General features: G+C 35.3%; 1 protein-coding gene across 3 annotated transcripts in view; it reads left to right on the forward strand.

The window, feature by feature from the left end:
* LOC149801517 (skeletal aspartic acid-rich protein 2-like) overlaps window positions 1–25,831 on the forward strand; it is a 44,776-nt gene extending 18,945 nt beyond the window's left edge. For 2 of the 3 annotated variants that reach the window (XM_089955693.1, XM_089955691.1), the window contains exon 3: window positions 4,131–7,417. In XM_089955693.1, coding sequence (XP_089811819.1) covers window positions 4,131–4,400 — 270 coding nt within the window. In that variant the 3' untranslated portion in view covers window positions 4,401–7,417. Of the gene's footprint in view, window positions 1–4,130; window positions 7,418–22,564 lie in introns of those variants that run through there. The other variant, XM_089955694.1, reaches the window with a different exon arrangement.
* Window positions 25,832–26,075: the final 244 nt, after the last annotated feature.

A 26,075-nucleotide genomic window follows, 5' to 3' on the forward strand; every position in this document is an offset into this window, starting at 1 on the left:
GTTCGGCGTTTTACGTCAGAGCAATACAAGAAATAACGTCGGTGACTTGGTGCTAAGGCCATTGGACACGCCACGGTAACCTATACCGGAAATATTACAAGATTTTTCACTTTTATAGTTTTGCCCCCCACCCCCACCCCACCTCGTGTCTTTTCTCCCATCGATCTCTCTATTTACCATCGGGTACGTAAAACTACTACTACTACTACTAATAATAATAATAATAATAATAATAATAATAATAATAAAAGGAAGAAGAAGAAGAAGAATGCACGATTTCTTCTTAGGTTTCACTATAGTTCAGATTTTGAATTACAGTCGTCCATGACCAAAACGCCCTCCTTTTCCTTGTTCCTTGTTTGTGTAATACTAGCTTATTTGTCTGAGGTCTTGGCATCTAATTAAATGCTTTAGGTGCATGTCACAAACTTTGTTAATTTATTTTTGACTGGTTCCCGTCCATTCAGTCCAATCAGTTATTTATGTTTATCAAAAGAAGGCTCTAAACGACTTCCTAGTTGTATTGTTCCCTTCAGGAGAGAGATCTTCATGCAAGCAAGCCTCTTTTTGCTTTCTTCCTTGATATTGCTCCACCTATAGAAGTTCAGTTCATAGCTGCAAGTATAGTTTAAAAACAATTGAAATGCCTTTCCACTAGGCCGTGTGGGAAAAATAAGACGTAACATGGAAATAAATATAATAAAGATCTTGTTTGTGCCACGAACCTTGACAACAGTTCGGCATAAAAGAAAATTCCCCTTTAAGTCAGACCTCGGACTGTTCGGACGCTACTTACCTTGCTGAAAAAGACACATGTCAGTGTAGCTTTATTCTATACATACATACATACATACATACATACATACATAGCTTATTGAATTACGTATATCAGAATGAATCAAAATGTCTCAGTTTTGTCCATGATAATAGCGAAACCGATTTTAATGACAGACCTCGAAACTCAGATATATCCTATCCATTGAGATGAGTTAAAACTCCGAGAGAAGGATGAAGAGCGTTTAGTAGGTATTCTTCTGAAACCTCAGTATTAACCAACAATATTACTTTTAATTCTTAGAGGTTCTCGTTGTATAATTCAAAACATTACTGTAGTTTATAGTCATGTAACCTAATGGGTCTTTTCTTGTAAAGAGATAACATCCAAAAGTCAGGCTATTTACCTATATCAATATTTTCCCTTCTTTCTAGGAAATTAATTATCCCACATCCACGAGGTTATAGCCACAAATATCAAATACATTAACTAAGGGTTCTTTTGTCATGTATGACATTGAATTATGTACACAATCCTAAAACAATTTAGTTTTCAATCACCACACACACACACACACACACACACACACACACAGGATGTTTGTGTCCACGTTTACCGTCTGGTTTTTCCTATTATCATTTTTTACTAGGCACACCTTCTGTCTGTGCTGTTGTTGACTTGTGAATTTAATATTTCAATATTAGCCTCAGTGTCGTTGTATCTTTCTGCACCATTGCATTTGAATGGAACTTGAAGCTATTCCAATATTAACAATCTTGTTTATTCTATTTGGAACAATATGAAGGGTGTTGCCTCCTACTATTTTGAAAGTACACCGCTGTTTTCTCTCACCTCGTCTGAGATTACACTATAAGCGTTGTTTAACTTTTAACTAATGGTGGTTATATAATGAAATCTCTTTGCTCATATGTGTAACTAGAACACAAATCGTGCTAATGGCAGTCTGCTATACAATAAGGGAAATAGATGTTTCATAATACTACCCATTGGTCATTTAGAAAAGGTGTATGAATCTTGTCAATTAGGTAAAAGACGATTCAATATTCCAAGCAAATTTTAATTATACGCAATATTTATATAAAGTTTGATACTAAATAACATATTTTTAGAAACGTAGCTCACACACACACACACACATACACACACCGTAGTTATTCTAATAGAAACCCACATTCAAATTAGCTCTACTAAACTTTTTACCAAACAGAATCCCTACTTTCTTGAGGCTTATATATCCGTATATATCCATCATTAAAACAGTGCTTGGGTAATCCAGTGACTGTGTTGGATAAATCAAAACAACTTAAATTAATAATTCGGCTTAAAGTTGATGTTTACACAATGGACAATAGGACAACTATTTACTTTTCCCAAAATCACCTATACTGACCACGCACTCCACCATCTTTCTCTGTCTGTCTCTCCCACCCCGTCTCTCTCTCTCTCTCTCTCTCTCTCTCTCTCTCTCTCTCCAAATTGGCATTTGAATTAAAAAGTGTAAGACCTCCGTATAGAAGTACAATCAGTGATTTAGACTATGCTAACACTGTATAGGAAATCAAAGAAACTAACAGATCACTGTCTCCTAAAAGACCGTTCCGGTGGCCTAGTGGTTAGAGCTTCCACCTCGGATGCAGGAGGACGTGGGTTCGAACCCCGGCCGAGTTATACCAAAGATATAAAAATGGTACTTATAGCTAGATCGCTCGACGCTCAGCATTAGGAGGTTAGTGTTAGGAGTGGTCGGCCTGGTGTTAGGATAATGTGACTGGGTGGGACATATGCTACATGTTTCCTGCATAATGCCCCAGAGCTAGAAATCACTATAAACTGCCACGCTACATGCATCGTAGCAATATGACTGAAACATTGTTAAAGCTACATTACAAATCCAATCACACACACACACACACACACACACACACACACACTGTCTACAAAATGATGTATTTCATTAGTGTGTATGCCACCACTGGTACAATAAAAGGAAAATGCGTAGGTTGATTATCGATGCTACTGTTTTGCTCGATGAGATCACACCGTCTAAAGTCGAAGAAGAAAGCACAATTTAAATTAATACAAGAATGCTGTACAAAAAGGACGTCATACATGTAATCACGAACATTATCAGTCGGATATTTTCAAGAATCGGACGAGTTTGTCAGATCCATTAATTTTGCCGTTCAATAACGACATTGATGCCGAGGGTGGAGAATCGATACAAAATTATACATACCTTTAAAACGTTAGTTAAGCGGACATAATAATTCTAGTTGCCTCTTTATTTTTTACGAGCATCTTGTGTAGCGTGTTGTAGGTTGTATATCGCAATTAGTATCGATATGTTGCACAGATTTCATTCCTTATCTGATGCAGTCGATATTTAGTCAGCTATATCGATTGGTCCAGAAATTTTTATCGGCTGACTTTGTATTTATTTCATTAGTAATTTACGGTGATAGTAAAAATAATTTACACTTCGAAAGGCTTAATATCAGACTATGGCTAGTCTAACTGAACCTTAATACAGAGTTGGCCTCTTGCGTCGTAGTTCTCTGTGTTGTGGTTTTTATAAAAAAAAATAACTTCTTAAAACAAATAAAATTATAAAATTTATTGAAAAGTAATATTTGCTTGCTTGATATAAAATGGTGACAGTATGATGTTTTTTAATCTAGCCTAGCCCTTTCAGAATCAGATTTTGTGCTAAAATATATATAGTAACAGCATAATGACAAACAGTTTCTCCAGTAAAACGCATTTGATCAAGAGGTTAGTTTTCTTCTGTATGGTTGGTGAAAGGTTTTAGAACTGCATTTAAGTGGGAAAGACTTTAAGAACTCTATGTCAATACTTGATATGCGGTCTTGCACTTTGGTACACATTTAGAAATCATGAACCTAAAGAATCTCGGATTTCACAGATTTCATAGTTTGTAATTTTGTTTTGGGCGTCTTTGAAGACATATAAGTTTTTTGTTCAGCACGTTTTTGTTCGGCTGGTATCAGAAACAACTTAAGAGTCTATTTCTTAAAGGCAACCCTTTTTTGAAGTGATCTTAGCTATCTATAACCGTAACACACGTCTTAGGTAGGGGAAAAACCTTACATTTTAATTCGAGCTGATGCCCATTTGAAGTAAATGTCATAAGAAGGAATATCCCCACCCACCCTCCCCAATATAATGACATTGTTAATTTGTGCTGCATACTACATTGAAGTTACAGGAATCATAAAGAATATACGAAGTAGATCACGTTTAACATGTCAGTTTCTTATTCGTACATACCAGGGATGACTTAAATATTGATGAGTCAATCTCCGTTTCGTTTCAGGTCAAATATGATAGTGGCGACTGGAGTAACATGGAGGACGGATACCCAGCATTAAACTCAACTGGGGACAAGCAGACGTTCACTTTCCGCTTCCACAAATTCAACCAATCGGTCTTGTATGACCCAGCAATTACTCTCGGCCAAAGTGACACCAATACAAATGTGGATGGTGGCGCAAGTGGAGCAGTAATGCATATCTCATCCACGACCTTCAACTTCGTTATCGCCATTTTTTCTCTCTGCTTCACCTTTTCTGAAATATTCGGCTAGATCTATTATTCGCATCAAAGAACGTCTTTGACAAGGCCTTCTAAGATCTAATTGAGAGCTTAAAAAGGACCACGAAGTCACTTGTTTACATAAAACTGACGCAATCAATGTTTCTTTTTGCCAGCGGTCGCAGACACAGATACATAGATGTCACTTTTCTTTAGGCGACAGTTTGTGCGTTGTCACCAATGGCAGAAATTTCTTGGAAGTCTTTCTGTCAAATGTTTTAGTTTGTGAAACATCTTACACTGTGGTGTTTGCAGGCGAGACACTGTTTTCCGCGGAACCCTTGTGCGTACTTTTCTTAATATCTCTCTTGTTTCTTAATTGTCTGCCATGAACGCTGTAGTCTTCGATAAAGTCTCTCGAGATATATTCGTACGTTTATATGCAATGTAAACTTACGCCGTAATCATCGTCTTATTATTACCTTTCTTATGAGATGTTCACTATTATATAAACTCTTTAACTGTCATTGGCATTTGTTAAAACCACACAAAGCAGCATGATTCTCTAAATAACAAACTGAGTATACTACCTAAAGCAATGCGCATTACATTTTTTTAAAAATAACCGTCTAATTTGCACAGCCTCATTTGTGTCCATAATATAAATTATTATGTATTCTCTTTTTTATAGATAAGTTTATAAATTAGCAATAAAGTAAGGATTGTCATGTTAACACTGCTCGTCATTCAGAACCGTATTAATTGAGCAAAGCTATGAGTCGTACGTAATTCGTGGGCCACTGATTTGATACTCGCCCATGCCAGTCCCGTTCCGCTGCTTCGGTGCATCCTTAAGAAAGGCACAAAGTACCCATTATTATCTTGGCATAATATAGCCAATAATTTGTTAAATGTACCGCTACAACGCACCAACCAACTGTTCTCTAATTAGTTTCGGAAGAATAACTCGAATTTTCGAACCTTTGCCGTTACCAAGCTTTGCAAATAGTTTGCATTTATGGCAAGAAAGAAGCCGATTGATTTCACGGACAAAAAATAAGAGGTCGTGGTCATCCTGGTTTTTAGGAAGAAATATGGTTTCTGCACAATTACCGCTGATTGCTTCAACTTGTAATAATTAAGAATCTTATTGATTTTTTATTAACAAAATCAAAGGTAAATGTCACCTTTCCTGAAAGAAAACAAATCGATTCCTCACAATAAATTTAGTTCTATGCCACCGACTTGGACGAAACTTTTTTAATTTAATGCACTTAAAGTTAAAAGCCTCTCGATGTGAAGGTCAAAGGTCAAAGACGTCGTGGCTGAACTACAAAAATCGATTTCTGCTCAAAAGTTTAGTTTTTCACAGTGACTATCACCAAAGTTTGTAAATCCTATGTAAGTATGTATGTATGTATGTATGTATGTATGTATATATGTATGTATGTATGTATGTATGTATGTAAGAAGCGGATGAATTCTGATTTCACAAGAACTCCTTAACTTAAAGAGGAAAAATGCTTTTGCATGCTAACTTTAGTTCTAGATCATGTAACTTGATCAACGTTTGCGGATATGCTGCATTACAGACAATGAAGATGCTTATTAATTTGGTGCAAATGTCAAGGTCATTATGAGTGAAAGTATGTTTCCTGCACGTCAACTTTTGTTCTAGAGGAACTACCTTGATCGAACTTTCTGGATGACTTGATCGTAGGACAATAAAGAATCGTAAATATTTTGGACTCTAAAGGTCAAAGGGGCACTGTCATGGCAAGTCAAATAGGCCATTAATGATTTCTGCACAGTAAGGTTAATTTAAGACCGAACTACTTTGACCCATAATCATTTGTCAATATTGCCATTCAACCATCTTTCAATTACGCTTATTGCATATTGTTCTGGTTTATACTTGTATCAAATGTGGTTAGCGTTGTCTTTGTGGGTGCTAAATTTATCTAAGCAAGTAAACCTGTAAAACTTCAAACGTTTTGCATGCTAAACGTTAATAGATGCAATTGTACAAATATTTCACATGTCTTCCTTTTCATTTATTACCAATATATTTGTACGGTGTATATGCTATGACATCACGTCCAAGTATCATCTGTAGCCAGAAATATGTATCCACACTGTGCTGCCATCTATGAGACCGCAGATAACTATCATCAGCCATCTTAGTGAAAATACGGAATCTCCACACATTTTCCAATGAATGCATCCCGCCAATGTCAAGCTACCAAGAAGCCATTTCAGTTTTGAGGAACAGATCCAAACTAGCAGTACTATTAATGTTGTCCTAATGGTGTTAAGAGAACAAACGTTGCTAGTTATTAGACCTGTGATACAAACTTGCTAATTTAGGCCGAATACCAGCTAAATAAAGCCAATGCGACATTGCCGTGAGCCATCAGATCTTGACTCAGTCACAGTATGGAGTCACGAGAGGGCTGTTTATATTCATTCATATGTTTTTATATACTTCTACACGATAATTAAGGTATTTTTTATGGAAGTAAAGATATATGACCTTTAATCTGACGCATATATATATATATATATATATATATATATATATATATATATATATATATATATATATATATATATATACATGATGCCTGAGGCATATAAATAGCATTTAGAACATATTAATATTATTTTTCTTCTTGTTACTGATCATAAGACTGTGCCAATTATTTGTAACACAGATCGTAACAGTATATGTAGGTCTGTGCTCGAGAGGTAAAGTGAGTTGGCCACTAGTTCTCTTTTTCTTAAAATCATTACTTATAAACTTGGCTGAATAAATTTGTTTATTCTGTGCCCCAACATGTATTAAGCCTTTCCCTGTGTGTCCATTGTCGCTGCGCAGAGTACGCCTGTCTACTTATTCTTGCTTCGGGATTGAGCATATGTCACTGGTTACAATACATCGTTACGTTGTGCATGTCCATGTAGGCTTCCATTGTTCATTGTTATTGCTATTCTCCCTATTGTTATCGGAGTGTCGTTGTCACTGTCAATATTGTAGCTCCAAAGTGGTTAATAAAACTATGTAGACAATTTAGTGTCTGTTCTTTTTCAGCAAATTTTCAGGGTCTTCTTAAGTCTTCAAATCTTTCTTAATTGAGCAATATCCATGGCCGCCGAGTAGTAACCATTTATTAGACTACATCATTCTGTGCTATACAAGGGCACGTTCAATCCTCGTGAAGAAAATTAGGTAGACACATCTTCGAACACTAGACTCCATGTGTGTGCCCAGTATTCGAGTGTTCCGGACTATTCGAGTGATCTCATGTAAGTGATTGGTGTTGCGTTTGCGATGTTTTACAATATTTTCTATAATGATTTCACTTAATTCATATATGCTCGTAAGACGATAGAGAAACTATACAAATAGAATATTTGCATGAGAAACATTTTCTCAGGTTACTAGCATTTTACACACTTATTCACACACCATCCATCTTCTAAAAGTGAGTGAAGATCAGCAAACCTATACACACACACACACTTTCAACTCAGTTGCAGATCAGTAACACACACAACCGTGGAAATTACAGCCTAAATGCTTTTTTGTTTGACCCAAGTATGTATTCGTTTAAAAATCAGTTGAAACTTGGGCCATGAATTTTGCCATAAAATTACATTGATAAAGGTCAAGCAGATGCCATGCAGATTTAGTCCAAGCTGGACAACCACCCACAACAACTGTTGCCTTGAACATAACATTAAACCCAAATGTCGCGTTTTTTCTGCACACAACAAAAGATGTTCAAAAGCGGCTACATTCGTTGGTCATACATTCATAACATGTTTGCATTAATGATTGAGATACTGTGTAATAACCTATCCATACGTCTAGTGTTGCATTGAGATACTGTGTATTAACCTATCCATACGTCTATTGTTCCATTGAAATACTGTGTAATAACATCCATACATTTATTGTTGCATATGTACCCCATGGACAATAATACAGTGCTGTGAAGTTGCTTCCTTAAATAAAAGGAACCATAGTCACACCCAAGATGATAAAACGACGAGACTGAGGGCAAAAATAATTCTCTTAAAACATGGACAAGCTGTAAAGCTGATAGAATTTTTTTTAAATTTCAATTCACTTTTTATTGTAAATGTCAATATATACGTTTTAAGTACAAGTAAAATCAGCGATGATGTTTCAAGTGACTAAAGTTGCTTTGCTGGTAAAGAAAAATATATTTGGATTCGGTTTAAACGAACGATTCTTGTTTCTACCTTTCAGACAAAAATATACACGTCATTTCCTTTTTCTTGGCAAATGTGATCTGACAAACTATAGTTGCTTACTTGTTTGGTTGATTTGTGTTTAGCAGCACATACCTTGCTTTCAATCGACAACGATACCTGGAAAATATTTACATTAAAATAAACTCTGAGACTGAGATGTCTCATTAGTCTATTCTTCACCAAACATGACTGTTTGAATAAGATTTAAGTAGGTACTTTGGACATTTGGTAGCGAATATTGAAAAAAAATATTAGTAAGACGACGTTGTTATGTCTGGAAACGTCAACCATGGTATACTCAATGTATGTAACTGAAGCCATTGAAACAGCATTTTAACCCAAGATATGTAAGTAATTTCAATACAGAGACAACGAGGGTAAATCCAAGGTCAACGACATGTCTTGATCTAATGAAAACAAGCAAAGTATATCTGATTACCATTCTCTAAGTACAACCACCCTTTCACAGTGTCCACTGTACAATACTTGCCAAGTAAGCGTTTCCAGTTTATTAATGTAAAGCTTATAACAAATAATACGTTAAATTTAAGAAGGCTGAATAAGATGATCTTAGAGATTCATTTGAGAAGCATGAATGGATTAGAAGCATGAATCAATTAGAGGCATGAATGTATTAGAAGCCTAAATGGATCAGAAGTATGAATATATTAGAAGTATGAATGGATTAGGAGCAAGAGAGTATTTGAAACAAAAATAGATTAGAAGCATGAATGAATTAGAAGCATGAATGAATTAGAAGCATGAATGAATTAGAAGCATTAATTGATTAGAAGCATACATGGATCAGAAGTACGAATATATTAGAAGCATGAATGGATTAGAAGCATGAGCGGATTAGAAACATGAATGGATTAGAAACATGAATGAATTAGAAGCATGAATAGATTAGAAGAATGAATGGATTAACTTACTTCATGGGAATAGTATGGATCCAAATTGTGCAGCCTTAACTTTTCTTCTAACCAAATGTAGACCAGCTTCTGTAATTAGCCACTTGGAAGCAATTTTGAATCTTTAAATATTTATATTTCTATCTCAAAGAATCTGAAATGTTATCTAACATCAATTAGAGGTCAAATCTATGAACTCGAGTGTCACCCAACTCCTAGAGATATACCAAAGTGGAACGTTGATATTAAATGCAGCAAAATATTTGACAAAGTATATGAAGCTGGACTATGATATAATCTAGAAACAACATGTTATTACTGGAACTCTGTACAACTGGTTTACCAACTACAAGGGTAATAGACAAAAAGAGCAATGTTTCTAAGTGGCCAACACATATGGCTGTTGTTCCCCAGGGTTCACCCCTTGATCCATGTTACTTGGTATTATATATAAATGATATAAGTGACAATCTTACATATAATATCTGACTAGATGACACATAGCCCATTACATTTATCTACAATCAATTGTTGATACTTTGAAAACTAACTTAAACATCTTTAGCAGAACTGATGCTGGTGTGTTGATGTGAATTTTACAAACATTATGGTATCTTACTTACTATAAAACTGAATTAATGTGAGTGTATGCATGATATTGAACTTCATAATGAAATATTTGAGAACCGATTCAGCCATACTCTACTCTTCTTGGCTACCCATGAGTGACCAACCCACTGTTTTCCACATCGACCCTCTGTAAATGCAACCAGCATAAAACAAAATATTTTGGGAAAAGGTCCTCTCACAGATGAAAGAATACCTGTCTGTAACAATTATCATCAGCTAGCCAATGAGAGTGCTTGTTACTCCTTTAAGTATTCAAAACGACGACTTACGCGATGTTCACATACCTTGATCCTAAAGAAAAACGTGCATGTGAAAAGGTTTAAAACGGAGAAAATGATATAAAACATGTGACATTATCCCACTATGCCGCAATGTTTATACATAATTATCGTCTTAGAAACGTTCAACACGATATCTGATTGGAACAGTTCCTTTCAGCTGATTCAAATCAGATTGCAAAGCGGTGGAAACCGCTTCGGCTAGCCACACATTGCAAGAGTCGACTTGGAGCCAAGTGAATGGTCAGCACGTGCCTAGATGTATGCACCTAGGTGTCACTACAGGGATCATACATGTTTTTTATTCTTGTTTCTGCTGGTATCGTTGTACACCGAGGAGATTGACCAACCCCAAGACAATACATTCTAGGTTAAGACGCTTCTCAATACGTGTATTTTGATTCTTTACCCGAGAGACGTGCGCTACCCATCGGCAGGTGTAAAGCGGACGAACATTTTTTCCTCTCTCAATTTGGTGGTGATAGGAGAGATATGTTTAGACATTTTTGGTAGGGATTTAAAGGTAATTGTTTATTCTTGAGAACATGCGCTCAGGGTGTGGTGTTCCGTGTTTATTTCGGGGACAGTGCACAGTGAGTAATAAGGCCTGGTGATGATCCGGAAGTGAAATCTGTGTTCAGTTTACATGCTGCTCTGTTCACAGTTTGCCTTTAAAATAAATGCAGGTCAACTTTTGACAAGAACTTCACAGTGAAGTAATCTTGGAAGGTATTTTAGATTAACACATGATTTGTATTGATTTTCACACAGTGGAAAGGTCAGTATTGAGAAACAAATGTATAGAACATATACAAAATTAACTGTGTTATATGCCCTGTCAGTGCAGTATTGGAGTAAAGTTTAAATTGGTATAAATCTTTATTATTAATCATAGACACATGAACTTTGAATATGTTATGTATATTGTCTTTGAAAATATAAGAATGAAATTAAACATATAATAAAATAATTGTGTTCTATGTCCTGTCAGTTCAGTATTGGAGTAAAGTTTAAATTGGTATAAAATCTGTATTATTAATGATAGACACATGAAATGTGAATATGTTATGGATATTGTTTTGAAAAGTTAAGAATGAAATAAAAATAAAAAAATTACTTTTGAATTGAAAAAATTAAATGAAATTTTAAAAAAAATTAAAACATTCACCCACCCCAAAATGCACATATATAATACTTTTTTGGAATCGTATCAAATGATGTCAGCATGTATATATTCATACCCATATACAAGCTCCAGTGTTGGATATTTATCACATTTTGTCAGAAAAAAATATATTTGTAAGTCAAAATCAGACATTCATTTAAAATACACGAAGACAAAAATCTATTTTGTATTGGCCATTCAAACTATTTATTAGGGGTCCAAGCAGTTAATTTATGTATTTATGGTGGAGTGACTTCCTAAGTAACACATATCTGCTTGTATAGCCTTCAGTAATTGTTTATAAACATAGTTATAAAGTATTTAGTGAGAGGACAGACATGACAACTTTATACTAGATCATACGCAACTTCTCTACTAAATCATTTTGTACTGTCCAAGAATGAAATACAGGTCAAAGGGATAAAATATACTTTCCCCAGGTATATTTACCCTTGGATGTAAGAAAACAGCAAAATGATGCAAGTTGAACACAAAATGCATTCCATTTTATTGTTCAGTTTGGTTAAGATATTGATTGGTGTAGTGCGGCATTGTGGCCTATATGATGTTATGGGAATTTTAATGATTCATCTTGCTTTATACATTATTAATTACTAATAATATTTGTCAACTAAAACTCTCAATATTGCATAAGAAATATCCAAACAGATTATTTGAATTTAACTTTGTACAACTGATCTTTACATGGTTACATATCCCACATGAACAAATATCCATATATTTTATAATGTTTGGGATCAAACGTTCACATTCAATACATTATATAGGCTGACATTGTACCTATAGTGAATATGTAAGGCACATGTCTGGCTGTGTGCACTGAAAATATCCCAAATTGTTATTTTCATCATGAATATGCCTATGTATGGTAACATATTTCATGTTTTTATCAGTGTAAAACAGCTAATCAGACCGTTATACAGAGACATGTATACATGAAATTAGACTTTTACGATTGTACGCTTCAATCAATTTTAAAAAGTAAAAATATCGAGGATGTAACAAGTGCATAAAAAGTTAGTCCCATCAATTTATTATCTGATTGTCGCAGGGGTGGGCGTAGGGGGCGCTACCATTGTCCTTTTTTATGTGTTTCTCACCAAACGGAATCTGTTGATGTAATCAACAGGACTGCTAACTATCCTTTTCATGTTCCTACATCAGTCCATTTTCAGTAGAAAAAAATCTTGTCGTCGGCATCCAATAATTGCAATGTTTTATTTTAATATTTCTAAACACTAAATTGAACAAAATAAAAACGTATAGCTCTTACAAAAATAATGTGTTGGAATAATTGACTTCCAAAGCTACGGAAATATTCAGTGTTTCTTGAAGACGGCAAACTACCACACATCTGTTGCCTGAAGAAGAAACAAATATGGCCCACACGAATATGGTGACCGTGTTAGTAAAGAAACTCACGTTTGGTCTAAAACGCATGAATTTATATTATTTTTGTGCGATCAATGTACATGTCAATTTACAGATACGTCCACCTATTATTTAAGACAAAAATATCTCTTAAGATATTGCCTAATTCCATGTTTCTGTACAATCTAAGTATCTTAATGTTATAATGATAATAATTACGTATGTCTTGTACACCACGTGATTGACGTTCGTAGACCCACAATATTGACATATAAGTCTTATTACATTTCATGTGTGTACGCTCGTCATATGTCAACGCGCGCGCGTGTATGTGAAGAGATAGGTGGAAGATTAAATAAAGAAAGGGAGAGAGAGAGAAGAAATTAAATATGTACATATGTTCAGCTTGTGTTCGCACGTATGTGTGTGTGAAGAGACAAAATGAGAAGTTACCAGATACGCCGAAAAAAGACCCTTTTAAAAACTTGAATATGAATATAGTTTAGCATGCTATAAATCGGAAACAAATGTGACGTTTAGCATTTTTATGATGCAATAATTCATATGAGTAGTAACGTCAATGAAATAAATAAACAAATAAAAACAGAGCTGAATAGTAACCATTATATAAGAACTGTATATAAGGACCATATGCTAATAATGACAAAGGTCCATAGGTCTCAGTTAGATATAAATCAAATTCATGTATATAAAGACAAACCTGCTTATAAAGACCAGGGTAGAGTTCAGGGTAGTCTTGGCAGACAGTTTTGACTATAGCTGGTTAACAAAACGTTTTGCAATGGATGTTCAATAATTAGATCTCATTTATTTTGAGAAAATCTATATAATATAATTTACGCATAAAGTCTCCATTGCTTGGACTACCTGACATCTCTTTATTGATCAGCGGTTAGCTAATGAATTAAAGTTATCGAATATATCTGTCACGTTTGCCTGCCGCGATTACGTAAGTCAGGAACAAAGGAATGGGTTAGCGTAATGAGTATGTCGACCCTGCACTGTTATGGCGATTTTGTTTGTACAAGAACCCACTCCCCACCCACCCCCCGTTAGGTGTTAACACTTGCATATATATGTTAGAAGCTTTGTTCTAAGAACAAAGGACCCTCAACGCTATTGTAAATCTCCCCGCTTTGACAGATGGCCTGAGGCCCGTCTGTTAAGCTTGACTGACTGGGTGTAGAATTGATATCCAATCAGAACTGAGGAAGGGTGGGGCCATCAATTCGAACCAGAACTTAACACTGATAACGAATAAGTGATTTGTAAGCCGTCGTAATGGTAAAGCAGAATATACTCACTCCGAGGGAGCCACTCGTGATTTGGCGGGAAAACTCTTAGTATATTCTAAGGACAGAAAGCTTCGTAAATGAAGCTTTTGGGGACAGAATAGTCAAGTCCCGAGTCTCAGAGAGACAGGATAGAAGTAGGCGGAGAACAAGCTTCGTTGAAGGAGAAATAGAGAATAGAAGTAGGCGGGGAACAAGCCTCGTTGAAGGAGAAAGAGAGGAAGAAAAGGAGGAGGAGAAAAGAAGACGAAAGGGGAAGAGGACAGGAAGAATCGGAGAACGCCCGAAGGAGGAAAGCAATTGGCGTAGTAAACACAGATGAGTAGAAACCAAGTACAGGGGAAAGTCATCTCACACTATAATCACGTGATGAAATAGGTTGTCACATGGTCGAGAGGAAGCAGATTGGTTGAAAACTTAATATCGTTTAATTTGTATTAAACTGTTATTCTTTTGGATTTCACCTTTGTGTTCTTAATAATTTAATTGTCGGTATTGCTGACTGGGGGCTCGGAGCTTTACCTCTCTCTATCACTAATTTCACTTCCTACAAAAACGAGCCAGGGTGGGAATTCCTCAGTAATTCAAATAAATATTGGGAGCATCCCACCCCAACGCATAACAGTGAGTCACATAGAACTTCACAATATCATTAGGACGGCCAAGACTAGACCAGGTAGCTAGCTTGAGAGAGTCATCTTCCCGTATATCATCTCGTCCCGAGGCATCTTGTGTACATTACTTGTGTGTAGTTTTCCAAGACTAGACAAGGTAGATAACTTGAGAGAGTCATCTTCCCGTATACCATCTCGTCCCGATGCATCTTTTGTACAGTCCTGACTCTCGAAAACAGTGATTGACTTTTGCCATGTTTCTGAAGACTTCTAGTATTTAGCCGGCGCCAAATTTCAACACTGAGTGTCGAATGTAGGGCATATTTCAGATGAGTAAATTAATATAAACCAAAATTAGCAAACTAGATCAAAAACTAAAGGCATGTTGTCATATAAATAGCTTCATTTGTTTTGAAATATAAATGGCAATCATTGAATATAAATTGAATATGTATTACATATAAATAGGAAATAGTGACAGCTCATAGTAATAATATACTCTCACTTGGAATTTTAGTGCGATAGCTGAAGATACTAATAGGCAAGCAATGGGCGATTACCTTAGAAAGTAATTACACCATCATAAAAAGATAGATTTTCTAAGAGATTACGAACAATATAAAATCTGTTAAAAAACGATGAATAATCACTGCGTGATTCATACTTTTCATCACCGTTAAATACATTTAGCGCACATTGTTATAACAATGTTGATAAAGTTGTCTAAAAAGTCAAAACATACAAAATGGAAGGTGATCTCCTTCGAATCGAACATTTACTTGAATAACAGTTATTGTGGTTGAGTTTGCAATTGTTATTCATGCACACGATTTATTTGTCATACTTTAGTTAAATGTAATAACATTAGTGAATCTTTTTATGTCCTCGTATAATAAAAGGAAATTAATTATAGATAACCGGGAGTACAGCCGTTATAAGAAACTCTTTGTAATGAATGCTTACTTCTTTGGTTTTCACGAACCTTTCATCTCTAACCTCTGTTTGTGTCGGGCAGTTTTCGATAGTCTTTTCAAAAATACGCATTTACTTTCTCTCTGCAACATTCATATTTGAAATGTTTGAGCACAAGTATTCGCCAGTTCCCGTGACTTGAAATGGTATGTTATCATCTATTGGATTTTAACTCCGCATCATCGGTTGTAATGGTTTGAAAGTGTTTTCATCACAGGCACGTGTAAATATTGTTAAATATCATGAAAATTTACAGTTTTCTGTTGTTACTGTGTTACATCGTAGTCCTGTAAAAAGTGCCGTTCGAGGCTGAAATCAGATTTGAACATTCAAATATTCAAATCAATGTATCGTAGTCTTGATCTTCCAATGGAACCTCGGTACCCAGCATTACGTAATGTCTCTGAGGTACCTGACTTTTATATCGAGTGGTAATAATTTTAGTTGTCTTAACTTTGACGACAGCGACTCCACTTTATAAAATTCTCGTAGCCACAAATACTCAAAAATAGTATGAGTAGATGCAATGAAATCATTTGTACATGGAAATCAAACCTTGATAAACTGATTAAATGTCATTTTTATATATTTTCTGTATATCTGGGATTTTTCGTTTTGGTTCTACTAATTCACAAACACCTATAATGGATTATTTTTGTTTTTCTTTTTTATCTAAGAATTAAATATCCTGACAGAGCTCGACTCTGATTTTTATCACAATATATGTCTAATTACACTGATCATCTTATGCAGTTCCTAATAATGCCAGTCGAGTTTTGTGCAGTTTGGGAACTATCAGAGACATTTTTCATTTTCATTTTTTGTCATGATGATGTTTTTTAACCCATAAATATATTAATCACTGTAATTGCTAGAAAGTAAAAATAATTAATAGTCAATTTATTTGTATTAATTTTGCCAGCTTCGATAAGAATTGACAAAATCAAAACTTTTAAAACCTTTATTGAAACAACATTAAAAAATATATAGAATGTGCATGCACAAAGTAAGTCTTGTCTCCTCTTTGATTGTTATACTGTGTATTGTGGGCGCATCACTTAGAAAAAGCACATACATTGTAATTAACTGTACCATATTAAAAAAACAACATACGTTACATTATTGTTATTAAAAATGGGTAAAACTATTTAATCAACTGACAACAAAACAAGGAATTTATTGTTTATATTTTCCAAAACTTCATCAAACACTGATTACGTCCAATATTTTCGCATTCATTTATTACCTGACTAGTTAAAATGATGTGTAGTTCTATAGTTACTCACCCCAAACATCAGCGACCACTATAGTTTGAATACATGGCCCCCATAGCGTGCAACATCATGTTCCGTCCTGTTGTTTCAAAATAGCTTTAACCGTTTTGTCATCTTATATGAAACCAATTTTATACTTTTTAGTAATTGCCATAGTGTAATCAAAATACTATTCTCAGTTAGAATTAATTACAATGCATTGTCGCGGATGGTCTTATTGATGTGATAGACCAAAATGTCTGGTATAATTTCCAAAATAAGCTCCTCCCTCCCCCGTTCCTCACGCCCCTCCCCTCTCTCTCTCTCTCTCTCTCTCTCTCTCTCTCTCTCTCTCTCTCTCTCTCGCGTGCGTGCGCGCGCGCGCTCGTCCATTTGTCCATTTTTTTTAAAGCTGACCGCTGGTCCTAAATAAGGCAGTATCTCGTACTAAATAAGGCAGTTGCTGGTCCTATACAAGCCAGCATAATTTTAGCAATTTTAATCACATCACACTGAGACAGAATACGAATATATTAACCTAAAGGCTCATTATGTACGTATGTCGGTTGATATTGTGTTCTTGAATAGTTTCTTGAAATTTAAATAATTTATTTTAGTTTTTTCGCACTCAATATAATGCATAGTAAAATCTATTAGTTTTAAGTCTACATGCCCGTCAGTTACGTCATCTAGGAAAGGTAGAACCCCTTTTCAAACTGTAATTAATTTCGATACTAAATTTGATGCTAGTTTATTAATGTTGTTTTATAACTAGACGTTATTTATAAAAACGCCCGATAAATTGCGTTGTATCAGAGAATTCGATTCAGTCAGAGATGTATATGTTAGAGGCTGTTTTCGCAAACATAATTATAAATGTCCAACTGACTTTGGTACAATGGTCGTGAACATTACATACTAAACGAACGAAATGAGATACAGTAATATAAAAAAAGCAACATTGTATGTTTTGTCGTCCATTAAAATTCATTTTGAAAGACTTTCTCTGTGCATTGGTCAATAAACATCTCGAATTAATCTGTTGTTCCACTACAACTAAGGGTATTGGTCAAGGTACCTTTATACTAAGGGTTCAAGATCAACGACAGTGCGAAGGATGTGATGCTTCCTCCAGAATATCTTAAGAGTTGACAAATGGAAATGCTCCAAACTTTTATGCATAACGATAATTACATAATTTACCTACACGCCTTGCGCAGGAATCCAAGCATTATCAGGGTCGTTGTCGACGCTATTTTTCTGCTTTATGTGTCCCGTCATTATCCTCCATTTGCGGTATTGAACTTTTAGAACGCTTGTGGTTTTTAACAATATCTACCCTGTGTTTTAGGGATTTTACACTCTTTGGTCTTTGTTTTCGGAATTTTATATTTTTGCCCCCACCTCCACCCCACCCCGTGTCTTTTCTCCCATCGATCTCTCTATTTACCATCGGGTACGTAATACTACTACTAATACTAACAATTATAATAATAATAATAATAATAATAATAATAATAATAAGAAGAAGAAGAAGAAGAAGAAGAAGAATGCACGATTTGTTCTTAGGTGTCACTGTAGTTCAGATTTTGTATCACAGTCGTCCATGACCAAAACTCCCTCCTTTTCCTTGATCCTTGTTTGTGTAATACTAACTTATTTGTCTAAGGTCTTGGTATCTAGTTAAATGCATTAGGTGCATGTCACAAACTTTAAAGTTTTGTTAATTTATTTTTGACTGGTTCCCGTCCATTCAGTCAAATCAGTTATTTATATTTATCAAAAGAAGCCTCTATTTGCTTTCTTCCTTGATATTACTCCACCTATAGAAGTTTAGTTCATAGCTGCAAGTATAGTTTAAAAATAATTGAAATGCCTTTCCACTAGGTCATGTGGGAACAATCAGACGTAACATGATAATAAATATAATAAAGATCTTGTTCGTGCCACAAACCTTGACAACAGTTCGGCATAAAAGAAAATTCCTCTTTAAGTCAGAACTCGGACTGTTCGGACGCTAGTTACGTTGCTGAAAAAGACATATGTCAGTGTAGCTTTATTACATACATACATGCATACATACATACATACATACATACATACATACATACATACATATCTTCCTGAATTACGTATATCAGAATAAATCAAAATGTCTCAGTTTTGTCCATGATAATAGCGAAACCGATTTTAATGACAGACCTCGAAACTCAGATATATCCTATCCATTGAGATGAGTTAAAACACCGAGAGAAGGACGAAGAGCGTTTAGTAGGTATTCTTCTGAAACCTCAGTATTAACCAACAATACTACTTTTAATTCTTACAGTTTCTCATTGTATAATTCAAAACATTACTGTAGTTTATAGTCATGTAACCTAATGGGTCTTTTCTTGTAAAGAGATAACATCCAAAAGTCAGGCTATTTACCTATATCAATATTTTCCCTTCTTTCTCGGAAATTAATTATCCCACATCCACGAGGTTATAGCCACAGATATCAAATACATTAACTAAGGGTTCTTTTGTCATATATGACATTGAATTATGTTCACAATCCTAAAGACAATTTAGTTTTCAATCACCCCGCCCCCCCCCCCACATACATACATACATACATACATACATACATATATACATACAAATTTAGAGACAGGAGGAGAGCAGTTTGTGTCCATGTTTATTTTCTGGTTTTTTCCTATTATCATTTTTTACTAGGCACACCTTCTGTCTGTGCTGTTGTTGACTTGTGAATTTAATATTTCAATATTAGCCTCAGTGTCGTTGTATCTTTCTGCACCATTGCATTTGAATGGAACTTGAAGCTATTCCAATATTAACAATCTTGTTTATTCTATTTGGAACAATCTGAGGGGTGTTGCCTCCTACTATTTGCAAGAACACCGCTGTTTTCTCTCACCTCGTCTGAGATTACACTATAAGCATTGTTTAACTTTTAACTAATGGTGGTTATATAATGAAATCTCTTTGCTCATATATGTAACTAAAATACAAATCGTGCTAATGCCAGTCTGCTATACAATAAGGGAAATAGATGTTTCATAATACTACCCATTGGTTATTTACAAAAGGTGTATGAATCTTGTCAATTAGGTAAAAGACGATTCAATATTCCAAGCAAATTTTAATTATACGCAATATTTATATAAAGTTTGATACTAAATAACATATTTTTAGAAACGTAGCTCACACACACACATACACACACCGTAGTTATTCTAATAGAAGCCCACATTCAAATAAACTCTACTAAACTTTTTACCAAACAGAATCCCTACTTTCTTGAGGCTTATATATCCGTATATATCCATCATGAAAACAGTGCTTGGGTAATCCAGTGACTGTGTTAGATAAATCAAAACATTATTAATTTGGCTAAAAGTTGATGTTTACACAATGGACAATAGGACAACTATTTTCTTTTCCCAAAATCGCCTATACTGACCACGCACTCCACCATCTTTCTCTCTATGTCTGTCTCTCCCACCCCGTCTCTCTCTCTCTCTCTCTCTCTCTCTCTCTCTCTCTCTCTCTCTCTCTCTCTCCAAATTGGCATTTGAATTTAAAAGTGTAAGACCTCCATATAGAAGTACAATCAGTGATTTAGACTATGCTAACACTGTATAGGAAATCAAAGAAACTAACAGATCACTGTCTCCAAAAGACCGTTCCGGTGGCCTAGTGGTTAGAGCTTCCACCTCGGATGCAGGAGGACGTGGGTTCGAACCCCGGCCGAGTCATACCAAAGATATAAAAATGGTACTTACAGCTAGATCGCTCGACGCTCAGCATTAGGAGGTTAGTGTTAGGAGTGGTCGGCCTGCTGTCAGGATAATGTGACTGGGTGGGACATATGCTACATGTTTCCTGCATAATGCCCCAGAGCAAGAAATCACTATAAACTGCGACGCTACATGCATCGTAGCAATATGACTGAAAAATTGTTAAAGCTACATTACAAATCCAATCACACACACACACACACATACACTGTCTACAAAATGATGTATTTCATTAGTGTGTATGTCACAACTGGTACAATAAAAGGAAAATGCGTAGGTTGATTATCGATACTACTGTTTTGCTCGATGAGATCACACAGTCTAAAGTCGAAGAAGAAAGCACAATTTAAATTAATACAAGAATGCTGTACAAAAAGGACATCATACATGTAATCACGAACATTATCAGTCGGATATTTTCAAGAATCGGACGAGTTTGTCAGATCCATTAATTTTTGCCGTTCAATAACGACATTGATGCCGAGGGTGGAGAATCGATACAAAACTATACATACCTTTAAAACGTTAGTTAAGCGGACATAATAATTCTAGTTGCCTCTTTATTCTTTACGAGCATCTTGTGTAGCGTGTTGTAGGTTGTATATCGCAATTATTATCGATATCTTGCACAGATTTCACTCCTTATCTGATGCAGTCGATATTTAGTCAGCTATATCGATTGGTCCAGAAATTATTATCGGCTGACTTTGTATTTATTTCATTAGTAATTTACGATGAGAGTAAAAATAATTTACACTTCGAAAGGCTTAATATCAGACTATTGCTAGTCTAACTGAACCTTAATACAGAGTTGGCCTCTTGCGTCGTAGTTCTCTGTGTTGTGGTTTTTAAAAAAAATAACTTCTTAAAACAAATAAAATTATAAAATTTATTGAAAAGTAATATTTGCTTGCTTGATATAAAATGGTGACAGTATGATGTTTTTTAATCTAGCCTAGCCCTTTCAAAATCAGATTTTGTGCTAAAATATATATAGTAACAGCATAATGACAAACAGTTTATCCAGTAAAACGCATTTGATCAAGAGGTTAGTTTTCTTCTGAATGGTTGGTGAAAGGTTTTAGAACTGCATTTAAGTGGGAAAGACTTTAAGAACTCTATGTCAATACTTGATATGCGGTCTTGCACTTTGGTACACATTTAGAAATCATGAACCTAAAGAATCTCGGATTTCACAGATTTCATAGTTTGTAATTTTGTTTTGGGCGTCTTTGAAGACATATATGTCTTTTGTTCAGCACGTTTTTGTTCGGCTGGTAACAGAAGCAACTGAAAAGTCTCCTACTTAAAGGCAACCCTTTTTTGATGTGATCTTAGCTATCTATAACCGTAACACACATGTACTAGGTAGGGGAAAAACCTTACATTTTACTTCGATCTGATGCCCATTTGAAGTAAATGTCATAACAAGGAATATCCCCAACACAGTATAATGACATTGTTAATTTGTGCCGCATACTACATTGAAGTTACAGGAATCATAAAGAATATACGAAGTAGATCACGTTTAACATGTCAGTTTCTTATTCGTACATACCAGGGATGACTTAAATATTGATGAGTCAATCTCCGTTTCGTTTCAGGTCAAATATGATAGTGGCGACTGGAGTAACATGGAGGACGGATACCCAGCATTAAACTCAACTGGGGTCAAGCAGACGTTCACTTTCCGCTTCCACAAATTCAACCAATCGGTCTTGTATGACCCAGCAATCACTCTCGGCCAAAGTGACACCAATACAAATGTGGATGGTGGCGCAAGTGGAGCAGTAATGCATATCTCATCCACGACCTTCAACTTCGTTATCGCCATTTTTTCTCTCTGCTTCACCTTTTCTGAAATATTCGGCTAGATCTGTTATTCGCATCAAAGAACGTCTTTGACAAGGCCTTTTTAGATCTAATTGAGAGCTTAAAAAGGACCACGAAGTCACTTGTTTACATAAAACTGACGCAATCAATGTTTCTTTTTGCCAGCGGTCGCAGACACAGATACATAGATGTCACTTTTCTTTAGGCGACAGTTTGTGCGTTGTCACCAATGGCAGAAATTTCTTGGAAGTCTTTCTGTCAAATGTTTTAGTTTGTGAAACATCTTACACTGTGGTGTTTGCAGGCGAGACACTGTTTTCCGCGGAACCCTTGTGCGTACTTTTCTTAATATTTCTCTTGTTTCTTAATTGTCTGCCATGAACGCTGTAGTCTTCGATAAAGTCTCTCGAGATATATTCATACGTTTATATGCAATGTAAACTTACGCCGTAATCATCGTCTTATTATTACCTTTCTTATGAGATGTTCACTATTATATAAACTCTTTAACTGTCATTGGCATTTGTTAAAACCACACAAAGCAGCATGATTCTCTAAATAACAAACTGAGTATACTACCTAAAGCAATGCGCATTACATTTTTTTAAAAATAACCGTCTAATTTGCACAGCCTCATTTGTGTCCATAATATAAATTATTATGTATTCTCTTTTTTATAGATAAGTTTATAAATTAGCAATAAAGTAAGGCTTGTCATGTTTAACACTGCTCGTCATTCAGAACCGTATTAATTGAGCAAAGTTATGAGTCGTACGTAATTCGTGGGCTGCTGATTTGATACTCGCCCATGCCAGTCCCGTTCCGCTGCTTCGGTGCATCCTTAAGAAAGGTACAAAGTACCCATTATTATCTTGGCATAATATAGCCAATAATTTGTTAAATGTGCCGCTACAACGCACCAACCAACTGTTCTCTAATTAGTTTCGGAAGAATAACTCGAATTTTCGAACCTTTGCCGTTACCAAGCTTTTGCAAATAGTTTGCATTTATGGCAAGAAAGAAGCCGATTGATTTCACGGACAAAAAATAAGAGGTGGTGGTCATCCTGGTTTTTAGGAAGAAATATGGTTTTTGCACAATTACCGCAGAATTGGGCCCAATTTCCCCGATTGCTTCAACTTGTTGTAATTAAGAATCTTACTGATTTTCTGTTAACAAAATCAAAGGTAAATGTCACCTTTCCTGAAAGAAAACAAATCGATTCCTCACAATAAGTTTAGTTCTATGCCACCGACTTGGACGAAACTTTTTTAATTTAATGCACTTAAAGTTAAAAGCCTCTCGATGTGAAGGTCAAAGGTCAAAGACGTCGTGGCTGAACTACAAAAATCGATTTCTGCTCAAAAGTTTAGTTTTTCACAGTGACTATCACCAAAGTTTGTAAATCCTATGTAAGTATGTATGTATGTATATATGTATGTATGTATGTAAGAAGCGGATGAATTCTGATTTCACAAGAACTCCTTAACTTAAAGAGGAAAAATGCTTTTGAATGCTAACTTTAGTTCTAGATCATGTAACTTGATCAACGTTTGCGGATATGCTGCATTACAGACAATGAACATGCTTATTAATTTGGTGCAAATGTCAAGGTCATTATGAGTGAAAGTATGTTTCCTGCATGTCAACTTTTGTTCTAGAGGAACTACCTTGATCGAACTTTCTGGATGACTTGATCGTAGGACAATAAAGAATCGTATATATTTTGGACTCTAAAGGTCAAAGGGGCACTGTCATGGCAAGTCAAATAGGCCATTAATGATTTCTGCACAGTAAGGTTAATTTAAGACCGAACTACTTTGACCCATAATCATTTGTCAATATTGCCATTCAACCATCTTTCAATTACGCTTATTGCATATTGTTCTGGTTTATACTTGTATCAAATGTGGTTAGCGTTGTCTTTGTGGGTGCTAAATTTATCTAAGCAAGTAAACCTGTAAAACTTCAAACGTTTTGCATGCTAAACGTTAATAGATGCAATTGTACAAATATTTCACATGTCTTCCTTTTCATTTATTACCAATATATTTGTACGGTGTATATGCTATGACATCACGTCCAAGTATCATCTGTAGCCAGAAATATGTATCCACACTGTGCTGCCATCTATGAGACCGCAGATAACTATCATCAGCCATCTTAGTGAAAATAAGGAATCTCCACACATTTTCCAATGAATGCATCCCGCCAATGTCAAGCTACCAAGAAGCCATTTCAGTTTTGAGGAACAGATCCAAACTAGCAGTACTATTAATGTTGTCCTAATGGTGTCAAGAGAACAAACGTTGCTAGTTATTAGACCTGTGATACAAACTTGCTAATTTAGGCCGAATACCAGCTAAATAAAGCCAATGCGACATTGCCGTGAGCCATCAAATCTTGACTCAGTCACAGTATGGAGTCACGAGAGGGCTGTTTATATTCATTCATATGTTTTTTATATACTTCTACACGATAATTAAGGTATTTTTTATGGAAGTAAAGATATATGACCTTTAATCTGACGCATATATATATATATATATATATATATATATATATATATATATATATATATATACACACATGCCTGAGGCATATAAATAGCATTTAGAACATATTAATATTATTTTTTTTCTTGTTACTGATCATAAGACTGTGCCAATTATTTGTAACACAGATCGTAACAGTATATGTAGGTCTGTGCTCGAGAAGTAAAGAGAGTTGGCCACTAGTTCTCTTTTTCTTAAAATCATTACTTATAAACTTGGCTGAATAAATTTGTTTATTCTGTGCCCCAACATGTATTAAGCCTTTCCCTGTGTGTCCATTGTCGCTGCGCAGAGTACGCCTGTCTACTTATTCTTGCTTCGGGATTGAGCATATGTCACTGGTTACAATACATCGTTACGTTGTGCATGTCCATGTAGGCTTCCATTGTTCATTATTATTGCTATTCTCCCTATTGTTATCGGAGTGTCGTTGTCACTGTCAATATTGTAGCTCCAAAGTGGTTAATAAAACTATGTAGACAATTTAGTGTCTGTTCTTTTTCAGCAAATTTTCAGGGTCTTCTTAAGTCTTCAAATCTTTCTTAATTGAGCAATATCCATGGCCGCCGAGTAGTAACCATTTATTAGACTACATCATTCTGTGCTATACAAGGGCACGTTCAATCCTCGTGAAGAAAATTAGGTAGACACATCTTCGAACACTAGACTCCATGTGTGTGCCCAGTATTCGAGTGTTCCGGACTATTCGAGTGATCTCATGTAAGTG

The sequence above is a fragment of the Sinohyriopsis cumingii genome, chromosome 4 (genome assembly GCF_028554795.1).
Source record: "Sinohyriopsis cumingii isolate HCF-2022 chromosome 4, ASM2855479v2, whole genome shotgun sequence".
NCBI classification, from domain to species: domain Eukaryota; kingdom Metazoa; phylum Mollusca; class Bivalvia; order Unionida; family Unionidae; genus Sinohyriopsis; species Sinohyriopsis cumingii.